This window comes from Sorex araneus, chromosome 2, assembly GCF_027595985.1.
Source record: "Sorex araneus isolate mSorAra2 chromosome 2, mSorAra2.pri, whole genome shotgun sequence".
NCBI lineage: Eukaryota > Metazoa > Chordata > Mammalia > Eulipotyphla > Soricidae > Sorex > Sorex araneus.
This window is the reverse complement of record NC_073303.1, coordinates 76,583,601-76,606,717: the sequence shown is the minus strand read 5'-3', so window position 1 is coordinate 76,606,717 and position 23,117 is coordinate 76,583,601. Positions and strand designations below refer to the sequence as shown.

General features: G+C 37.4%; 1 protein-coding gene across 10 annotated transcripts in view; it reads right to left on the bottom strand.

The window, feature by feature from the left end:
* EYA1 (EYA transcriptional coactivator and phosphatase 1) overlaps nt 1–23,117 on the bottom strand; it is a 162,717-nt gene that overhangs the window by 92,869 nt on the left and 46,731 nt on the right. For all 10 annotated transcript variants that reach the window (XR_008628668.1, XM_004602394.2, XM_055129187.1 and 7 more), the window contains 2 exons: nt 12,884–12,966; nt 12,239–12,425 (listed from right to left, as the gene is read on the bottom strand). Coding sequence is in view for 9 of the 10 variants with exons in the window: in XM_004602394.2 (XP_004602451.1) it covers nt 12,239–12,425; nt 12,884–12,966 (270 nt within the window). In the remaining variant the exon portion in view is untranslated. The remainder of the gene's footprint in view (nt 1–12,238; nt 12,426–12,883; nt 12,967–23,117) is intronic.

Genomic DNA, 23,117 nt, shown 5'->3' with positions numbered 1-23,117 from the left:
AAGAGGTAAGTGTGTGAACTATGCCATGGTGTGATCATTGAACTATTTGTGCAACCTCTGATCAATGTAACAATAACGATAATAATAAATAAGGGGGAACTGGAATAAATAACACACATTTGAAATTAAGGCAAGTAATGTTGATTGGTACTACATAAATAATGAGAAATTGGTGTATAGTAATTTTAGATATGTGCTTTAACTTGTCTATCCGTATTATAAAATAATTACATATCTTTCACAGAATCACTAACTAAATTCTTCCAGGTAAATTGAATCCTCAGTCAAGGTCTAGAAACTAAATTAATGGAGTTTTAGAGTCCTTAAAATATGACCTTTATATACTTTCCAGTACTCTATGGAAACCCCTGTAGAAATTCTCATCTTTTCCCTGACATATTTCAACTTTGGATTTAAATTGTCCATAGTCATTTAAAGGAAACGAGTGATGCATGTTCAAGGTGGTGGGGAGTCTTGCTCTGAAACCATGATATGCAATTACCATGGAAGAGAACACAATGTCTTCCTTGACCACCTAAAGCCAGGGATGTCATCTTTCTTGTCACCTACATATTCTCAGCACCAAATGTCTGGCACATAGCAAACAATGCTAAATATCTGTTGAATGCATGCAAGAAAGACATGAACATCTAGAGAATACCCACATCATTTTTTTCTCATATTCAACAAAAAGGTGGGGTTACACTCACTTTCTAGAACCCCAGTACATGAATAAGCCAAATACACTAACTTCATAGAGCATCAGTACACTAAAAAGCTAAATAGTCCATAGTCAATAATAGAAACAAGATACAAACTTAGTTTAACCCAACTCTAAACCCCCATCTCACAGTCTAGGTTCCCTCTGTTGTATTCTGAAGAAAGTTTCCTATATCCCAGGAAGTTCCCAGGCAATCCCAGCGAGGAGGAGGATGCAGAGTGACCCCCAGCTAGTGAGGCCTGGGAGGGACTGTAGGTAATACTCAATTCTCAGTTAAATTCCTGTGTTAAAGGATTAGACAAGTTTGGAAAGGAGCCCTGATCACATTAAGCCTGGTCATTCTTACCGCTCATTGGTTCTACTTTGAAACTTTTAAAAAATCACCCATTTCTACCTTCTGGAAAGAGGTATACTGCCCAGGGCAGTGTGAAAGGCCATGCCACATCACATGGTCCCTCCACGCAAGACACTCCAGTGTCATAAAGTGATGTTAAAAGTACTGATTCAGAAATTTTTTAATTGTTCTTTTTGGATTCCATATTCAGACTTATTAAAAAAAAGGCTGTAAGCCAATGGAGAGAGTCACATCTAACATTAAAATCTGGAGTGTTCGCACTGTCCAAATACTTTATGCTATAGTTGCTCAAGTGGAGGCAGAAGAAAGCAGATGTGTGACAGCTTATAGATACAAGAAAGCTGCCAATTTACAAATACACTCCTAATTTAAAAACTTTTTAAACTGGTCCCATAAAACTCCAACAACATATCTATTGCTTCTATGAGACTATTTTCTCATAGAAGCAATAGATATGATCAAATAAATACATCATCCACAGGTGAAAGCTGAACATACAAACATTAAGCAATTAAAATTTAAAACTAAAAAGAACAACAGTAAATATATCTTATGTTATAATACTATAGCACAGCGAGTAGGTCATTTGCCTTGCATGTGGCCGACCCAGGTTCGATTCCTCCGGCCAACTCTCAGAGAGCCCGGCAAGCTACCGAGAGTATCCCGCCTGGACGGCAGAACCTGGTAAGCTACCCATGGCATATTTGATATGCCAAAAATAGTAACATTAAGTCTCACACGGAGACATTACTGGTGCCTGCTGGAGCAAATTGATGAAAAAAACGGGATGACACTGAAAAATTTTTAAAGACATACAGGTAAGAGTTGTAGAAAGGTCACACAGATATCTCTGCAAGCGACAGGAGGTGACTGTTCTGAAGTAAGATGCTTACTTTTGCTTCCATAGCTTCTTCCCTTTTCCTTTATATGAGTATATCTTTATCTTGACAGTACTCATTAGCATCAACTCCAAGTCAAGAAATAAAGAATAAAGTAAGAAAAATGTTATCAAGGTAGAGAATGAGGTCCTTAGGGTGTAAGGAAATGGTAAAGAGACATGGAAAATTGTTCCTAAGCAGGCCCATGACAAGGATTATTAAAGAAGAGAAAGATAGGCTACAGATAGACCAGATTTAAGAAGTGGAAAATAAGAGAAAGTATGCAATTGGTTGTTGGATTATCCATGATAATCCAACTGCTCAAACTGATCTCATAATTCAGGGAACACTATACCAAGAGATAACCTTACATATACTACACACCACTTCACAATCATTTTAAGCCACGTTACTTTATCAGCAAACAGATTTCATTCAACATTCAGCATGTAGTTAACCAAATACCTCTGATTATGGACTTTTGTTGAACGAAATGAATGATTAAAGATAATGAATACCACACAGCTACTACCTTTTGCGACTGTTTACATTTTTCTGCATGCTTGAAACTTCAGACACAGTGATTTTAAGAATCAGCATGTCTTCCAGACTAAGAATTCCAGTTTGAAGCCAAAATTCTTGGTTAAACTATGGTTCCGCCAATGACCTCCCTTTAGCATCCCTGTCTTTGAAATGGGGATAAGAGCAATACTGCCTGCATCAAAAAGCTGGATGGAAATGAACTAAGGCATGAACAGTGCTTAGAACGACAGCTGGCAATCTGTTTAGCATGCAAAAAAACCACCTAAACAAACAGAAATCACCCACCAGTCACTATTATATACTTAAAATATATAAGAAAAAAATTAAATTTTTCAGTGGACTGGAGCCATAGCACAGAGAGTAGGGCATTTGCCTTGCACACAGCCAACCCAGGTTCGATTCCTCCATCCCTCTTGGAGAGCCCAGCAAGCTACTGAGAGTATCCCGCCCGCACAGCAGAACCTGGCAAGCTACTTGTGGCATATTCGATATGCCAAAAACAGTTACAGTAAGTCTCACAATGGAGATGTTATTGGTGCCCGTTCAAGCAAATTGATGAACAATGGGACAACAGTAGCTACAACAGTGCTACATATATTGGGTGCGAAAAATGTAAGGGGCAGAACATGCATGTATGTGAGGAAAACTTTCAAGGGCAGATGCTCTGATAAGCAAAATGGATTCCTGTGAGCACATACAAGAAATTCTGCTGAAATAAATCAAAAGGAACTAACAATGGAGGGAATTTTGATTTTCTGTTTAGCCTATTCATAACTTTATATTTTTTTCCATACTCAAACCTAATTATATTTTGCTGTTGATTTTTTTTTTTTGCTGTTGATTTAAAGAATAAAATTGGCAGGCATGAATCTATTTATTCTACCTCTACTCAAAAGGCAATCCAAAACTAACCCACAAAACTATATAGTTTATTCTAATTCAATGAGGTAGAGGAATGGCAAATATAGATAAAATTGGTACTTCCTCTTTCTTTCTTTTTCTTTTTTTTTTTTTTTTTTTTTTTGGTCACACCCGGCGATGCTCAGGGGTCACTCCTGGTTCATGCACTTAGGAATTACTCCTAGCGGTGCTTGGGGGACCATATGGGATGTATGGGATGTTGGGATTCGAACCCGGGTCAGCCGCGTGCTAGGCAAACGCCCTACCCGCTGTGCTATCGCTCCAGCCCCCTGTATTTCCTCTTTCTGATAAAAATATTTTCTAACAAAAATATTAAATAATTAAGTACTAATGTCCTCAAACTTAAACAATAAAACTCATTACACTGATTTGTGTGGGTTCCATACAATGCTAAATACTTTGCAGGAATAATCTACTAGCTACAAAAGAAGAAAATATAGTAAGTATTTTGAAGGATTAGTAAATGATCTTAGTAATATATGCCTTCCTTTTTAAATTATATGCAAATGATGCTATGTTTAATATTAAGTTATATTTAAACATAATACACTTGGAGTCCAAGTGTATGAGCATGAACTATACATCATTTTCACCTCTGGCCAACAAAATAAAATTAGTCGTACCAGAACTGATATATACAATGGGAAAATATCAAAATACTGTCATTTTCACTTTTTGAAAGTAGAGTCCAACATTTAAAGGTAAGGAAACTCAATTTTATTGCACTGTTGAAAATATAAAACAAAGAATAAACTTGTTTTCTAAAAATGTTATCATCTCAATAAGGTAAACATTGTATATCCTCTGAAAGGGGAAAATAGAAAAGAAAAAGTCTCATCAAGACAAATAACCCATCAACTCAAAACAAACATCTGTTTTGTTTTTTCACATCTTAATTGCTTGGCTATTTTAGATACAAATATTTGTTTTGCTCACAAATGTTTCCAAAATGTTAGTTAAAATTATTTCACTGAAATCGTTTATTTTTGAGCTGAACAAATTGTAAACTTCTCCAGAGGCCACAGGCATCTGGGGAAATGAGCGAGTATGGCTTCAAGACTTTCAAAACCACTCACTAGGCAAAATGAGGAGTCAAGATGCACAACACTTCGAACCTCGGGCTCTTTCTCCAGAGAACAGACATAGGCGCCCAAGGTAAGACAGGCTGGACGAGCCCCTACTTTCTGCAGTGACAGAGAAGGCAGCGGGCAGCTAAGTTTTTCGGCCTGTTCCACGGAATTCCTGGGAGAGCTCTGAGCCCTCCTCCAACTCTGCACAAGAATGTTGCCCTGTTTGTCAGGAGCTTTGCTCTACTTTCTTGTGCCTTGGCAAGGATCAAAGAAGCAGAGGGAACAAAAGTTTCCCATGCATATTGAATTCCCTCTTATACTGATTTTTCCTCTGTCACTTGAAATTCAATATTGGCAAGATTCCTGCACATCACCTTAACCAAGTAAATTGTCTGCATGCAGGCAGCACATGAAAAGGTAGATTTCAACATGAAGTTTTTGGTGAGAAATTCAAATGAACAAATACTTCGAGAAACTAACTTTTCAAAATTATTCATTCCTACTAAAATTCTTTCTTCATAATAAGCTATTATTTCACACGAACCAAAACCGGTTTTTAGTTACCACTGTTCTTCTCCTTTTCTCTTTGGTCACTTTGTATTACTTTTTAAAAATGCAGTCTTATACATGAATATTTCTTTTATAAGACGGGATTTGACCTCAAGTCTTTTTTGTTTGATTTTGTTTTGGTGACACAGCCAGTAGTGCTCAGGGCTTACTCCTCGGTCTAGGTACAGGGATCATTTGGAGGGGCTGAGGTCACCTCTGTACAAGGCAAACACCCTACCCACCGTTCTACTGCTCCAGGCCCAGACAAAAATCTTGATTAATTTAACATTACCCAGTGTTTGCTAAGCACTGAAGAGCTACGTGTCTTGTTTCCCTCATCTATAAAGTGGGAACAAAAGAACCTACCTCAGAAGTATGATATAAGATTGCCCATGACAGTGAATTCAATGCTACAAACATGATTGGAATTTCCTATGTATTACTATGAGAGTTGTGATGATTATCATGAGCTATTACAGGAAATTGGAGAAAAGAATGTTTTCTGCAATATCATTAAAGTCTGGCATAGTATATAAATTATGAGGGAGAGTTTGTATTTTGATTATATATTAGTCATATGATAAATTAAAATTACATACATATATTTGGGTGGTGCTTAGAATTGGACCCAGGCCTACATATGCAAGATAAGTACTATACTGCTAAATTGCAATCTGACTAAGAAAACTGCTTTAAAAAGAATCACAAGCACTCTTTTGTGAAAACTACTAATTACAGAAATCTAACCTTTGAGCTATAAATGATTAGAAAAAGAGCATGTTCAATAAAAATGAAGCAGAAAATGAAAAACATAGAATAAAACTAAAATGAAACCAAAACAGTAGAATAGACAAAAATAATCAATGAAACCAAAAGTTTAAAAAAATCTCCTAAACAGTGAATAAAATTGATAAATCACTAGCCAGTATTACCAAGGCAAAGAGAATATAATCATTTTTAATATTAGAAGTGAAAAGGAAAATCATCATTAATAATGCTTTGGTTATTAAGAAGGATATTAAAGAAGTAGCATAAGCAACTATACTCAAATGTTTTGGAAACTAGACACACAATCTACTCTAACTGAAATTCACAGGAGATACAGGTATTTTTTTTTTCTTTTTGGATCACATCTGGCAATGCTCAGGGGTTACTCCTGGCTCATGCACTCAGGAATTACTCCTGGCAGTGCTCGGAGGACCATATGGGATGCTAGGAATCGAACCTGAGTCAGCCGTGTGCAAGGCAAAAGCCCTACCTGCTGTGCTATCGCTCCAGCCCGATATAGGTCATTTTAATAGGCCTGCATCTCCTAAAAATTTTAAATCAGCAAATAATAACCTTACAAAACAAAGTTTCAAGCCTAGATGGGCTCAGTGGTATTTCTGCCAAATATTTATGGAACAAATGATAGCAATTTAACTTTCTTCAGAAAACAGAGAGAGTAAAATTATTTATTTTCAAAGTGGTTACTGTGAATTGCAGTCATTCATGATTGGGTTTCAGGCATACAATGTTCCAATATCAATCCCTTCACCCCTGTCCTCTTCCCTCCTTCGGTGTCCTCACTTTCTCTCCCAACCAACAGACTGCTTCTATGACAAGCATTTTCAAAATACATTTTGGGCACGAGGTTTACCGTACTGTTACTGGTAGTTCCATGCATAACGCTTTATCGCCTTTTAGCAACCCCTCCTCTCCAGAGTGACCATTTTCCTCCATTATTACTGTAGTATTTCCTTCCCCATCTTATCCCTCCTCACTCCTAGCCCTCAGTTCCCCAGAGGCAAGCTTCCAACTTAAGACCACAGCTCTTAAACATTCTTCAATTCTTTTGTCTTTGGGCATTCATACAGGGAATACTTTCTAACAGCCTACTAAAACCAGAAAAAAAAACCCTAAAACATTACTCAAATAAAAATTACACATTAGGAAGGTGAGAGAGTACACCATGCAGGGCAATTGCCTTGCATGCAATCAACCTAGGTTCCATCCCTGACATCCATATGGTCCTCCGAGTCCTCCAGGAGTGATCCCTGAGGGGCCAGAGATAGTACAGCGTTGGGAAAGTGCTTGCTTTGCATACGGCTAACCTAGGTTTGCTCCCTGATGCCCCATATGTCCTCTGAGCACCACGAGGATTGACTCCTGAGTGCAGAGCCAGAGGCAACCACTGAACATCATGAGGTGTGGCCCCCAAAACAAAAGACAAAACCAAAACAAAGGACTGATCCCTGAGCACAGAACCAGGAGTAAGCCTTGAAAACTGCCAGGTGTGACCTGCCCCCACAAAAAAATTACACACTAATATTCATGAACAAATTTGCATATTCTCTAACAAAGTACTTGTAGACTGAATCCAACAATGCATAAAAACAAATGGAATTTGAAATGAAAAAAGAGCCATATCACAACCAAGCAAATTTATTACAGGTATAAAAAATTGGTTCAACTCTGAAAATCAATGTAATTCACTGTATCAATAAACTAAAGAAAAATCATATAATCAAATTACTACATATGGAAAAATAAGAAAATCTAACAGCTATTATGATAAACTCCCAGAAAGTGAAGAATAAATACACACTTCCTCAAATTGACAAAAAATGTATCTTGCAACTAACATCTTAGTGAAAAACTAGACACTGTCTGCAGCTAAGATCAAGAATAAGGCAAGGACATCGCTTCTCACCACTCCTAATTTGCAATACCCTGGAAGTCTTAAGTCAATTAAAAAAAGACCAGAAAATGAAACAAAAGGTATTCATGTTGGGAAGAAAGATATAAATCTGTTCTTTGTCACAAATTACAGTATCCCTGAAATTTGAAAGTGGCTATAACAAGGTTGAGTTTGCAGGATACAAGGGTAATAAACAAGTCATCTACTTTCCTCTATATCAGGAAACAAGTGTAATTTAAAATGAAAAAAAATGTATCACTTACATCTCCAACAAATATATACATGTACAGATATATTTAAAATTATACATAAGCCCTATATGAGGGAAAATAAAAAATTTTGATAAAAGAAGTCAAAATTTAAAGAGATTATAGACACACATACAGGACGATTCTGTATTGTAAAGATGCCATTTTTTCCCAATTTGGGCTTAAGAGTTAATACAGTGAGTTGTGGGATATTGACAAACTTATTCTACTGTTACATCGCAGGCTAAAGACTCAGAATGGCAAACCCAATACTGAAATAAAACATACTCATAACTATTTCAAACTTACTACAGAGAGCCATAATCAAGACAGTGTAGTACTGTCAGAAGAATAGACAAATCCATTAAGGGAACAGAAGAGAACCCAGAAATATATATGTAAATATATTCAAATAAAACAATGGAGCAATGATGGGCTTTTCAACACAAAAACACCAGAACAAATGAACATCTAAAGTATAAGTGTCTTTGAGTTTGGCAATGTGTAATATATTTTTTTTAAATTTTTATTTGGTCATTGTGAAATTACAAAGTTATTCACGGTTGGATTTCATGCAAACAATGTTTCAACACCTATTCCTTAACCAGTATCCACTTCTCTCTTACTGAATAACAGTTCTCATGTTCTTTGTGGCAATGTGTATTTTAATTAAAAATTGCTGGTGGCTCGTGAGATGGCTCAAAGGGTTGGGCATATGCCTTTCAAGTGGAGGCCTGAGTTTAATTCCCATCACAATGCATGGTACCCCAGCTACTTCCACTTGTGGCCCTGGTGACCCTATGGATATTGCTTGGGAAGTCCCTTCCAAATTTGTTGTAATAGTATTGATTCATAATAATATATAGATTTCACATATGGCAATGAGTCTGTAGATACAACATCAAAAGCATGTTCCATAAAAGAAGTAAACTGAGACTCATGCAAAAATAAAACTTTGCCTCTGTGAAGATAATGTTAAGAGAGTGACAAGATAAACTATGCCTGGGAGAAAGTATTTGCAAATACCTATACTAGCTCTCAGACATGTGACAATTTTTTTTTAATCTATTACAACTCAAAAACAAGTGAATAAGCAATCTGACTATACAAAGTTATCTTTTTATGGTTATAATGACCAAACAACATTATGATGAATACAAGAACAGAATTTGAGAAAAACTCCATGTATTATGGATTTACTTATACTATAATTCTATGAAACTGGTCAAAAGGTCAAATAATGACTAGATTCTAACCTTCTAGTATCAGCAAATATAGACACTAAAGCCAGCAACTATTAAAAATTTTTTAAAAATTCACATTTTTTCAAAAACTCTTTTCTTATTTAACTAACTTTTATTTCTACTTCATAACAAAATATTAGCCTTCATGTAATAGTATCTCTTCAGTTGAATGAATATATATATGTATATATACTTTGCCAACATAACTACCTTTGAATTAAAGATAAGACTGTAATTTTAAATATGGCTAATGAGGAAAGATAATGTCAAAAAGTCAGGCTGAATTCACATCTTACCACAAATAGTAAAAAACAGGAATTTAAAAACCCCATCAGAAAGTAGACAAAGGGCCAGAGAGATAGCATACAGCCAATCTGGGCTCAATCCTTGGCATCCCATATGGTCCCCTGAGCACTGCCAGGAGTAATTATTGAGCACAAAACCAGGAATAACCCTGAGCACTTTGAGGTGTGGCTCCCAAATAAACAAATGAAAAAAAATAGACTAAATCTTCCATGTATTTTACTTTGAACGTGGGAGCTCACTGAACTTTCTATTTAACTATACAATATGAGAAAGGCTACGTCACAAGCATTCATTTCAGTAGAAACTTTGAACATAAGAAACTTGAAAAATAACTGATTCTTATTATGTTGTCATAAATACTAAGATAGAAATAAGTATTTAAACCATTAAGCATTAGTCAAAACTTAAAATAGATCATTCAGCCTAGAGTACAGTCATTTTGAAAGTTAGCACTGAACAATGTTAGTTTTGTTCTTAGTCATCCTCTCTCTTTCAATTTAATTTTTTTTAATTTATTTTATTTTTGGTCCACAAGCGGCAATTCTTAGGGCTTAATCCTGGGTCTGCAATAAGGAATCACTCCTGGAGGGGCTCGGGGGATCATATGGATTGCCAGAAACGAAAACTGGGCTGGCTGCATTCAAGGCAATTTGCTCTACCATACTATCACCACAGTCCCATTCTTTCCCTTTACAGATATATAAAAGATATATATTTAAGGGCTGGAGCAATAGCACAGTGGTTGGGCATTTGTCTTTCACAAGGCCAACCCGTGTTCGATTCCTCCACCTCTATCGGAGAGCTCAGCAAGTTACCGAGAGTATCCCACCCACATAGCAGAGCCTGGCAAGCTACCCGTATTCGATATGCCAAAAACAGTAACAACAAGTCTCACTGGTGCCCACTCCAACAAATCAATGAGCAATGGGATGACAGTGACAGTGATATATTTATATCCTTTATATAGATATAAAATGTATAAAATTTCCTTTATACATGAAATATTATATGCAAAATATTAGAGATAAAATTTTATGATGTTCCAAAAGTGTATTTTTTAAAAACTTCAAATAAACCTTAATTTAAGAAAACTGATTAAGTCTTCCCCAACCTTTTTTTCACTGTACTCTTTACCACCAAATTACTAAGCAAAAATTTTTGGCTATCTTCTTTCCCTTCCTATTAATTTGCAAACCATTAAAAGTTTTTCTACTTCTTATTGACATGCCTAACTTCATTTAAAAGTTCCTTTTTTAATTCTCAAAAGGCTTGAACAACTGAGATAGTTCATGTGAAAGCAACATCTCTAAAGTGAGGACAAGTCACTATCTTCCATCATGATGTCTGTATGAAGTTTATGAAAGCAGACAGAAAATACTACAACTGAGCTATAATAAATTTCATGTCTTCTACAATGAATTTATAATTCATGTGTTATGAAAATTAACAGAACAGAACAGAGGGATGTTTCCTGGACTTTATAAATGCTGTATTTATATACTGGAATTGAGTGAATGTCTTATTAAATTAGTTTTATAAAAATAAAGATTACTGAAATATCATGACCAAAGAAAAAATATTCGAATGGTGAAATGTGCACCAGAAATCTTACTAGAACTATTTGAAATACAAGTTTAGGAAATATGTAACTTCCTATTGTAGAATAAAATAAAGTTTATACCTTTAAGAGAAAAAGTAGAACAATAGAAGTCTTTAGTCAAGTTTAGAGGGAAACATTAGCTAATAATTACAAAAATATAAATTTATATAATGAGTGAATTGCAAGTGAAATAAAGTCATAGAGTCTGTAGATAATCACTCATCTTATAAACCAGGAAAAAAAAAGATTATGTTTACAAAAAAAGCTTTTTTGGGGGGTGTCACACCCGGCAATGCACAGGAATTACTCCTGGCTTTGCACTCGGTACTCAGGGGACCATATTGGAATGCTGGGAATTGAACCCAGGTCGGCTGCGTACAAGGCAAATGCCCTATCCGCTGTGGTATCGTTCCAGCCCCCTGTTTACAAAAATTGAGGCAAGGAACTGAGAGTATGAGGGGAAATGAAACATGCAGGTAATGACTGACTCAGGAAATTTGGCATACAATGTCAAGAGTTCCAGAAAGAAGTAATGAAGGGAGAAGTTATTGATGACTTAGGAGAAAAAATTGCCAGAGATGGAGATTTTCAAGGTTTTGAAAAAGTCCAGTAAGAGTGTGCAGAAAGATGAAAAATGCCCATACTCACATCTATTGTTAAGAAATTCTCAGATAGTGGGGAAGGGCGGCTACCAAAATTATTCTTTCCCAAGATTAACCCTCTGCAATAATTTGAATTTTGGAAAAACATTAAGTATTTTATGACAAACATGAAATTCAAAATGATGCCATTTATTTTCATATTGAATATGCAAGCACACTATGGTACTAATGATAGAGTAAGATATTTAAAATTACTGTAAAAACCTACAGTTTAAAAGCTGGGAACATTTCCAAGTGGATGAAACCTGTTTCATGTGTATATTGTGAAATATACACTTTATATTAAAATTCTTAACAAATCAAAATAAGGTTACTGCATAATCAGGCTGTTTGGTTTGACTGAGGCCTTCCCCAAACTTGTGCCAAACTGTGAAGCACGGTATGAATATACAACTGCAGAAAAAACACAGTTAAAACCACCAGAAGTATAGCTGCAGGATGAATAAAATGCACATAATTACCTGCTGCAGGATCGGTAACGGCTTGGCTGGTGATGCCAGATGGCGGTTCCTGAAGCTGGTAAGTGGCGTTTGTGGAAGGCGTCGTGGGGCTGGTGTTGCTGCTTGTCATATAATGGGCTGGGTACGGAGAGCTGTTATAATACTGTGCGTACTGCCCCTGGCCAAAGGCGGGATAAGACGGATAGTCCTATGGAATCAAACCACACAAGAACAACGCGTCAGACGACCGCTACTTCAAATTTAGGTACACTTCAAAGAGTACCTTAATGTCCCTGTGTTGTGTGTCTTTTTTAATTCATAAAAGAGTACACAGTGCACACTGACTGAAGTACTTAAATCTGAAAACACATGTTTATGTAACGTCAGACGTCCTTTCCATATTCCACGATATGTTAGTAGGAAAAATAAAACCAACTAGAAACTGAAAAATTCGGTATTATCTAAGTGACTATAATTTTCCTCACCATAGCTAAAGACTGGTCTTGAAGAAGTTATGAAGAATCCATATATATATATATATATATATAATTGGGTTTTACATATGTATGGCTTAGGTATAATTGTACAATGTAACAAGGATATTAATGAGAGAAAATCTGTTGCATTTTAAATTTTTTTAGAAGTTAAATTGGCTTTTATAATTACCTGCTGTGAACTGTTAAATCCAGAGGAATTTGTGAGTGAATTATTTCCTGTATATAATCCTGATGAAGTTGTAAAACTGCTACCTAAAACAAAATGAAAAGAGTTATGTTGACTAAACTATGTAAAATAATGTAGCTAGAGAAAATTCTGAGATAGAACAATTAACGTCCACTGCTAATGTATTTGGTTTATCTCTAATCATTCAATTCGCCTGACATGACTCTTTTTTTTTAATGCTTGTCAGTTTTAGTTTCAATATATTACAAAGGATTAAAAGGCAAAGAAATTTTAACTTCTAAGGATATGAGTAACATATAGACTATGGAAAAAATTACATGTTAGTGCTGAAATATTACACACTGAGATCACTTTTAAATGTTCAGAGCCAGAGAGATAATACAGTGGGTAGGATAAGTTTGCCTTGCACTAGGCTAACCTGGGTTATTTGGCTCTCTGATATCCTTTATGTTCCCCTCATCAAAGCCAGCAATAATTCCTGAACAAAAGCTCGGAGTAATCTCTGAGCATCACCAGGAACGGCACCCAAACCTACCTATCTATGTGTGTGTATGTGCATGTGTAAAATGAATAACACCCCATAATTTTTATACCTTCATATTTAATACAATTAATGTAAAATGCAGGTTTATATGAGATGATCTTAAAAGTTCTTGCTATTTCAAAAAGGTATATTGTGACTTCCAAGAACTAAAAATGCTTTCAAACTTGTACATGCCATTGTGTCATTGTAAGAACCACTGAATAAACTTTTATATTTCACAAAGCATGAATGACTCTTGAAGTGTTTGATAAAACAAAGAAGAACATGGTATCAATATATCCTGTGTTTCAAGCACTAAGTACAATTTGATTGTTACATGTCTATATCAGCAATAAACAGTAGGCCTTGTGCAGGATAAAAACACAAAAGCAACTCAGCATTCTCCATCACTTTACAATGCTATTGTTAAACTACAAAAAACAACAACATACAATTTCTGATGATTATGTAGACTGCAGCAATAGCACACCGGGAAGGGCATTTACCTTGCACACGGCCGACCCGGGTTCAACTTCTCCATCTCTCTCGGAGAGCCCAGCAAGCTACCTAGAGTATCCTGCCCACACAGCAAAACCTGGCAAGCTCCCTGTGGCATTCATATTCGAAAAACAGTAACAAGTCTCACAGTGGAGATGTTACTGGTGCCCGCTCGAGCAATCGATGAACAACGGGACAACAGTGCGACAGTGCAACAATACCCTAATATGCCCTAATTTCTCTGTCTGCAAAAATCTTTATTGATTAAGTTGACCAAATGAAGTTATGCTTCATAAAACCAACAATATTTAGTATCACAAACTTTGGAAACAATTAGTTTGGTAAATACTTCTAAACTTCTCTATTGCACTTATGCATCTTTTATCCCTTTTGACTAAAATCAGATAAATCTGACTCAGTATCTTTGCATATCTAAAATTCTTTCCCTATTGACTTTCCAAAAACTTATTTTTATTAAGAGGGGAAATATTTTCTTTGGGGCCACACCCAGTAGTGCCCAGAGATCACTCCTGGTGGGGATTAAGGGACCATTGGGAGGGATCAAACCCAGGTCAGAGGCATGCAAAGAAAGTGTTGAGTCCACTTAACTCTCTCCAGCCTCCAGGGGAAAATACTTTGTAAACTAGTTCCAAATTTAGCTCCTATACAGTCGCATAATGAACACTAAATTTTCTTATAAAACTTAAATTCATTTTACAAATCTAAGTATATATGTAGGCATATAAGTATTAAAATTCTTCAAATTTAGTTACTACATGTATTTGATAGGAAAATTTGCTTTGGGTTATGACTTGCTATATTCATCCACACTGCACTGATTTTGGATATGACTTGCTGTATCCATTTCTGCTATGCATTTTAGAAGAATAAACACTGACTTCAATAATCTATATCTGCCAAGAAAATGAATAAAGTGGACAGTATCCGTTCCAAAAATGGAGGTTTTCATCCTCTAAGCTATTCCCTGGAACAAAGGAGGAAAGACCACGGAAGCTCTCCTGGCACATAAAGGCCACTGGGGTATGACCAAGTAAATCACAGCTCAGTACTGCAGATGGACCCAAGTGACTTTGCAGACTTCATGCTAGTTCTAAGACTGTCTATGTGCTAGAATTCAACATAAGTTATATTCATTTGCTGGCTAACTTCAGGCTGAGATTCCGTTCCATTTCATATGCAGAAGCAGGAGTTTAATGGCACTCCCGTGGCCTGGGAAACTTAATGCAACTTCCAAAAGGATCTAACTTACTTTGGAGAGAGGAGTATATTCCAGAGATTTAGGGTCTAGCAATCTTAATTTTTTTTTTTTTTTTACTACCAAATTCAGATTTGCAGGGTTGCCTACCTACACTTACGCTGGACTTAGGCAAAGAGAACCGCAAACTAAGTTTAGCCACCAGCACTGTCTTGTCACCAGCAAGTCTCTTTTATGGATTTTCTGCCCATTTTCAGATTCTTCTCCACCTTCATACTCCAAACAGGCAGTACAGGCCTGAGGAGACGGCTCAAGGGCTCAGATGCATGCTAGGTTTGGTCCCCTGTACCTGATGGTCTGTGACACAGGAATAACTGCTCAGTTAAGGCAGAAGTGGAGTTGAAACTGGGGGTGGCGGTGGGGGTGCGATGACCTGAAATTCCAGTCTGGCAAACACTTCGAGTGAGTGCTTCACTTCTAGTACCATGTTTAAGTACCAATTTAGTGGGTATTAAGCAACTACTTCAAAGTTATGTCACGAGTGGAAGCTTCTTTTTACATCAAGAAAGCAATCATGTTCATCAAGGATTTATAGGCTAGAGGTGTCTCAGAGACTGTTCCCAGAAATTCTGGTTCTTGAATTGATACAAAGCTCTTAGAAAACAATCACACATGAGAACAGGTGCCAAACACTAGGTAAAGTCTATGGAAGTTTCAAACACTGCCAAAAGAGCAATGACACCATTCCCAAGAAATCTTCCATATGTATCTGCTTAGTCCTACATACAATCCTACAGGAAGATGGGACTCCCACACTATCTACCCAGTGCAGGCCTGGGAGGAGGGCTGCAGCAGGCAAAGCCTTCCCTCTAGCATAACTGCATAGGGATGTCATGGGGACAAAGCATGTGGCATGACTAGGAAAAGCAAGATCTCCTTCTATTAGGATCAGTTCACCAAGGGTTTCTGCTGCTTTGCCACATATAACTTTAGGTAACAAAACTAGATTCATATTAATATTCTGAATGTCTTCCTCCCCCCAGCCAAGACACGATGACTTTATGTGAAAAGTCACCTGCAGATGAAAACAGAGTGGGCATATTCTATGACAAACCAATTTTACATTTTATGTAACATTATATCACAAAAATTCCACAAAGGAGAACCAATTCCACTTAGAACTCATTATTCCTCAATTAAAGAGTCTGCCAGAGATGGGTTCAAGCAAAGCTCCAATTATATCCAACATTATTCTTGGTTAATTTGGAATTCAGTTAAACGATGAAAGGGGTGGGGGTGAGGAATACCTTCTGAGTCATTCATTCAAAAGGAAGTTTCATCTATTTAAAGGGTTTATGACTGGAAAACTGGGGTCCGACTTTTCTAATAGGGAGACAGCGATTTCCAGAAAAGAACACAGGAATATTCTTTCCTTTCAGAACACTTCCGAAAGCCAGAACTGCTTTTCATTTCGTTGCCCCTTTTTTTAAGTTGAGCACTTATAATCTGCATAGGTACATTTTATACAATATGAAAGGTAAAATCCAACTTTACAAGTTGGCCCATCAACACCTGTGCTGGCCTCTGCAGGAGTAACTGCTCTAGGGCCATGCTCCTTATAATTTTTCTTCGTGACCTGTTTTTTGCCACAGACATTTGTATATAATCCTGCGCATCCAGGAGTATAAAGTAAGCATGCAAATTAAATAATGATAAAAGACCATAAATAACTCTTTTATTTCGTGGGAGCGGCCATACCCGCTGATGCTCAGGGACTGCTCCTGGTACAGTGCTCGGGAGTGATGCCGAGCATGGTACTGGGGCTCAAACTGGCTTTGCTGCATGCCAGGCAAGTGTCTTAACCCTTACACTATTTCTCCATACCCATAAAGAAATTCATCTTATTTTATTTAGTGAAGCAAAATAGATTTTGTTAAACAAAACTGGCTTGGAGAAATGTGAGAGAAGAAACAGAGCAAAAATATGTGTTAAAAGAGAACACAGGCTTTCCAGAGGAGAAATAAACAAAGAAACCCGGAATCAAGCAAGAAATAGGTGTTCTATATCCAAAAGAACAAAAACAACTGGTGTTGGCGTGGATGCGGGGAGAAAGGGGCTCTCTTTCACTGCTGGTGGGAATGCTGACTGGTTCACCATTTTGGAAAACAATGCCAACACTTCTCAGAAACCTAGAAATTGTGTGCTCCCATTTGACCCAGAAATACCACTTCTGGGAATATATCCTGGAGATGCAAAAAAGTACAGTAAAAATGACATCTGCACTTATGTTTTTTGTTTGTTTTTTGTTTGTTTTTTTGCTTTTTGGGGGTCACACATGGCGATGCACAGGGGTTACTCCTGGCTCTGCACTCAGGAATTACTCCTGGCGGTGCTCAGGGGACCATATGGAATGCTTGGAATCGAACCCGGGTCGGCTGCGTGCAAGGCAAACGCCCTATCCACTGTGCTATCTCTCCAGACCCATGCACATGTTTATGGTAGCACTATTTACAATAGCCAGAATCTGGGAAAAAAACTGAGTGCCCAAGAACAGATGACTGGTTAAAGAAACTTTGGTATATCTACTAAATGGAATACTATGCTGCTGTTAGAAAAGATGAAATCATGAAATTTGCATATGTAGAATCACATGGAGAATATCATGCTAAGTGAAATGAGTCAGAAAGAGAGGGACAGACATAGAATGACTGCACTCATTTGTGGAACGTAAAGTAACATAATAGGAGACTAACACCTAGGGGCAATAGAAATAAGGGTCAAGAGGACTGCTCCATGGCTTGGAAGCTGGTCTCATGCACTGGGGGAAAAGGTAGCTGGGATGGAGAAAGGAGCACTATGTAAATGATGGTTGGAGGGATTGCTCGGGATGGTAGATGTGTGCTTAAAGTAGACCATGGACCAAACATGATGGCTGCTTGATACCTGTACTGCAAACCATAATACCCCAAAGGACAGAGTAAGAGGGAATGTGCCTGCCACAGAAGCAGGGGGTAGGAAGAGGTGGGAGTGGGGGGAGGGATACTGGGGACACTGGTGGTGGAGAATGGGCACTGGTGGAGGGATGGGTACTTGAACCTTGTTTGATAGGAACACAATCATGAAAGTTTGTAAGTCTGTTATTGTATCTCACAGTGATTCATTAAAATAAAAAATATTTTAAAAAGGAAACAGGTGTTCAAAGGAGAACATAGGCTTGAAGAGCAAAGAAACATTTTAAATCAAATTTCTGTTTAAAAGTCACATGAACCCATATGAGGTTGCATTCCCCAGTTTAAGAAGTGAGGTTCCAAAGGGTGCTGTGAACTCAAACAAAAGGTTCCATGAATCTGCATCTTGAGGAAAGTTTAAATACTCGAGCATAAGCTTATGAAAACGCACAAAGCAACATTAACTTGCGTGACCTACATAACATGAGTTCTGACATGGAGCTGCTCAGTGGATAAAATGAAAACACCTGGTTAAGCAGAATACTATACCTTTGTAGAAAAGAGAAAGAAATGTATTTCTGGCACAGGGTCCCTGGGGATGAACTAGCCTAATACAATCAGAGAATAAAGTATTATAGGGAAGTGGGGTAGGATGGAAACTAAAGTAAGAAAATTTCGTCTTAGGCCAGAGCAATAATATTTGCTTTGCACATGGCAAAACCTGGGTTTGATCCCGGCACCCCACATGGACCTTCAAGTCTGCCAGGAGTGACCCTGAGCACATAGCAAAGAGTAAGTACTGAGAACTCCTCCCTCCCTAAATATATCTTCTGTATTTTAGAAAAAGTAACAACTCACCAGGGTTAAAGAGATAGCACAGCAATAAGGCACTTGCCTTGCATGCTGCCAACTCAGGTTTAATCCTACCACCACATATGGTCTCCCCATCCTACCCCCAGCTTGGCCGAGAGTGGTCCCTGAGTATATGAAGCTAGGAGTAAGTCCTGAGAACCATCAGGTGTAGACCCCACACACACAAAAAAAAGGAGAAAAAGAAAAAGAGTAACAGCTCATGAAAAACAAGACATTCTTTAAATGAAGATCCCAAGAGTTTGGTGAATTTCCTTTTTAAGATTAAAGAAGTGAGGAGGAAGTGGAAGTGTATGTATGTTTACTGTGACTAACTATGAATGTTGTGACTTTCTAGGAGGTAGGTAGAGAGGTTTGGGACACATCCAGTTGTGTGTGTTCACCCACTGGCAGTCAGGGGTTCATTTCTGGCAGTGCTCAGATCACCCTCTGTAGTGCCAGGGATCAGGCTCATGCCGACTGATCAGTGCCTTTATCCTATATTATCTCTTCAGACTGAGATTGTCATTTTGGGTACAGAGTAAAGGATTGAGGTACTGAGGAAAATTTAAGATACTTACCAATCTATCTGCCAAACATCCCTACCCATAGTCCACTACTTAAATTCAAGATATGTCACTGCTTTCCTGAAACTCATTTTCCTTATTTTTGATCTTCTCACTGAACACTTTCCTCACCGAGTTCTCATTTCTCAAACCTGAGACCTGGTGCAAATTCTATTTGTCCAATAAGCTTTCCTTGACAATTCTCACCCTGATTTTTACCTTCTGGGAATTCCAGCTGACAAAGTTTGTAATTTAGCTCTTCATTAGAACAGCACTATACAAATACTCATTAGTCTTGTTTTCATCTTGACCATTCATTAGTTCCTCAAACTCATGTGTTCTAATTATGCTGTCTGTCACATACACTGATGGACAGTCATTGGCTGCTTCATGCTGTTGAAGGGTTTCATCTGGGCTCAAGTGAGAAGCCAGGGTTGGAGAATTTTAATTTTAGTCCAGTGTGATGAGAGAAAAATGGTATTAGACAAAAGATATTAGGAAGCAGCCATTATTGAGGAGGACACCATTCTAGAACTTGCCTTTGTCGTGAAGTATGTGGGCTACAAAGTCAGAAGGACAACTTGGAGACTGACAGTAAATAAAAGCAAATTAAAAAACTCTTCTAACTTCCTTATTTGTTCAATGATAAAAAAAAGAGAAAAGAGTAAAGAGTGGGGAAAGAAAAGGAAATAATAATTGGGTGTGTTTCTTAGATTTTATCCAAGACACATACTTTAATGTTAAAATAAAACCTGGATGGTGTAAAAGGCTGATCTTGAAAAACAGATTCAAATCACTGTTTCTGATTTAAATTATTTGAGGAAAATTAAATGCAGGACTTAAAAGCATCTCTGGAAAGATTTAAAACATTTCCGAAGCTCTAAAATTAAAATCCAGTAAGTTTTAAATCAAATAAAATTTTATGTTGATTAAGCATCAAAGATTCTGAGTAGCTCATAAATCTCACTTATTTTAGACATGAATACCATTGGGTTCCAGAAATAGTAAAAGGATGTCATATCTATGTACCACGTGGACACCCTAACAAAATAGTGAATTGTTTGAGTAGACAGATCAGGTTTTTTAAGTGCCTACTATGTTACCTAAAATTTTAGCATACTGCTTCGGGTTATTTCCAAAATAAGTTCATGAGGCAACTGACGCAACTGTCATTTTCTAAGAGGTAAAATAAATGAATAGTAATTTCCTAGTCTAAGGAATCCGATCAGGGAATGATTATTAATCTCGTTTTTAAGGGCACTGTTTTATAATCCACCGAGCCCAATCCAATTCTGAGCTGTTCTGTTGCCACTACATTGAAGGGAATGTCATATTTTGAAGACATATTAATTTCTGGTTAAAATAAGCATCGCAGACACACAAAGGTAAAGAAATGAGCAACTGTGAAATTTAATATACTATTTGGAATGAAACAATCTCATTTCTAAAAGGCTTTTCGCTGTAATTCTTTTTAGTCTAAAAAACAATTTAAAAAGGCATGTTTGATAAAAATCATCCAGGGGATAGCACAGGTATCCCAAAGATTCTGTTCTCCTCAAGTTGCTGCCAGGGTTTTCTCTGGAGAAAGGGCGGTGGTCTCTCCCACCGTAACAAATAAGAAACAGCCTTGCTAGAAGATCCTGTGTGGGCCACACAATTCTATAAATGCGGAGCAACTGCCATTCAAAAAAATCCCCCAAGTCTTCAGAGCCAGGATGACTCTATCTCTGTGCATTTGTATAGTTAAGAAGAACCCAGTCTGCTGACGTGTCACTTGATTGAAAGTCGTAAACCCACGCTGAGTGTGCGATTTAACCTGGAGAACACTGCCTCGCTATCACTTCAAAAAAACGTAAAAAAAAAAATAAAAAGGGTATCATGGAGGTCAAAGGTCTACTTCACAGAGAACAAGGACTCACATTAAAAACCAGAATCCCAGCCTACTAAGAATGCTGGGACCTGCTGGGGCCTGTCTGTACTGCCTATGTTTGGGAGCATTTTCTAGCACTTACTCAGCAAGCAGGATGCTATTTGTCCCACGTGTATTTTCACAGAAGTCCATTTGCTTTCCTTCGCTGGCCTCTTTGCCATAGGCTATGTCCATCATCGGGAGGGGTCTATGTGGCAGCAGTCAGCCCGCTCCCCAGGGAAATGTCTCTGAAGGCCAGATGGGCTACTTAAAACCAAATTTTCTCCCTTTTCTTGTAAGAAAGATTTTAAATTACAAAGGTTTCCTTTCTAGGCCAGTGAGAGATGGTATATTCTAAAGAGATTTTTTTTTTAACTTGGGTTATAAAGATGGCAAAGCATGTATTTTTATCTTTCTTGCCCCATGTCTAAATGGTGTAACTAAAAAAAGCTCAGAGATAACAAAACTGGCACAGGTCATTGATGAAATATTCCTATAGCTGGATCTCAAAAGGGGTCTATATTATTTTCAACCCTTCTCTCTTGAAATAACACAATATGTTAAAATGACTGAAAGAGAATATTACTTTTTAATATTTAATAAAATCAACAGCAAAAAATGATCTAAAATTCTAAAAAAGATAAAAAATCTGCAACCAAGACAAAAAAAATCTGCAACTAAGACAAAAATAGCAAAGGGAATCTCAAGAGAAATTTTCCTCAGTACAAACTGCATTAGCTAGTGTTCAATCCCAAATCTATCACACCATGTCACACACAAAAAAGTACAAATTTCAAATGCCTTATAACAGATTAGACATAAGGTTTATGATATATTTCCTGAAAACCCAATGTTTTGGGGTTTGGTATTTTCCTCTTAAAAACACTTCTTATATAATGAAAAACTGTATTTTGCTAAGCAGCTTTGAGCTATCAAATAAATAATAAGTGGAAATATTCAAAATATAATTGCAAAGCAACAGACAGGCAGGTCTGTAGGAAGTGAGGGTGAGTTCCCCATTAGATTAATTTAAGACGCTGCTTCACACTGAGCCCCAGATAAGTGAAGCACAGAACATAGATCTGAATCCTGAAACAAACCTCTGCCCGAATTTAGGCTCTAACAACTAGTCTGGACTTCAGGTTTCCCACCAGAACAAATGACATTACATCCAAAAGGGGAGTTCAGATTTGCAGCCTTTTCTTCCCCAAGCAAGAGCAGCAAGCCTGGCTGAAAATAAACAAAGAGGAGTTTCCTGTGCACTCAGGGTTAGGTACATGTGACTCTCTGTAGTTCCTCCTATCCCAGCAAATTCTGTCACTTTCTGGCTTCACCAGGACAGGACTGTCCAGCTACCTCACTGCTATTCTCAGGGCAATAAAACACTCAGAAAAGCATTCTGTACCTCAATTTCACCTCCAAGTGCTTCCACTTACTAGTATGAACTCAGTACATGAGTAAACCAACCAAAATATTTAGCACTCAAATTTCCAAATTTGTTTCCCTGAATTCAGTGAATGAGAGTCGTTATGTTTTCAAAATGAAATGTCTCATCTTGCCACGGATCTCTTTCTTTTCCTTCTCCCTCCCTCCCTCCCTCCCTCTCTTCCTTCCTTCCTTCCTTCCTTCCTTCCCTCCCTCTCTCCCTCCCTCCCTCCCTCCCTCCCTCCCTCCCTCCTTCCTTCCTTCCTTCCTTCCTTCCTTCCT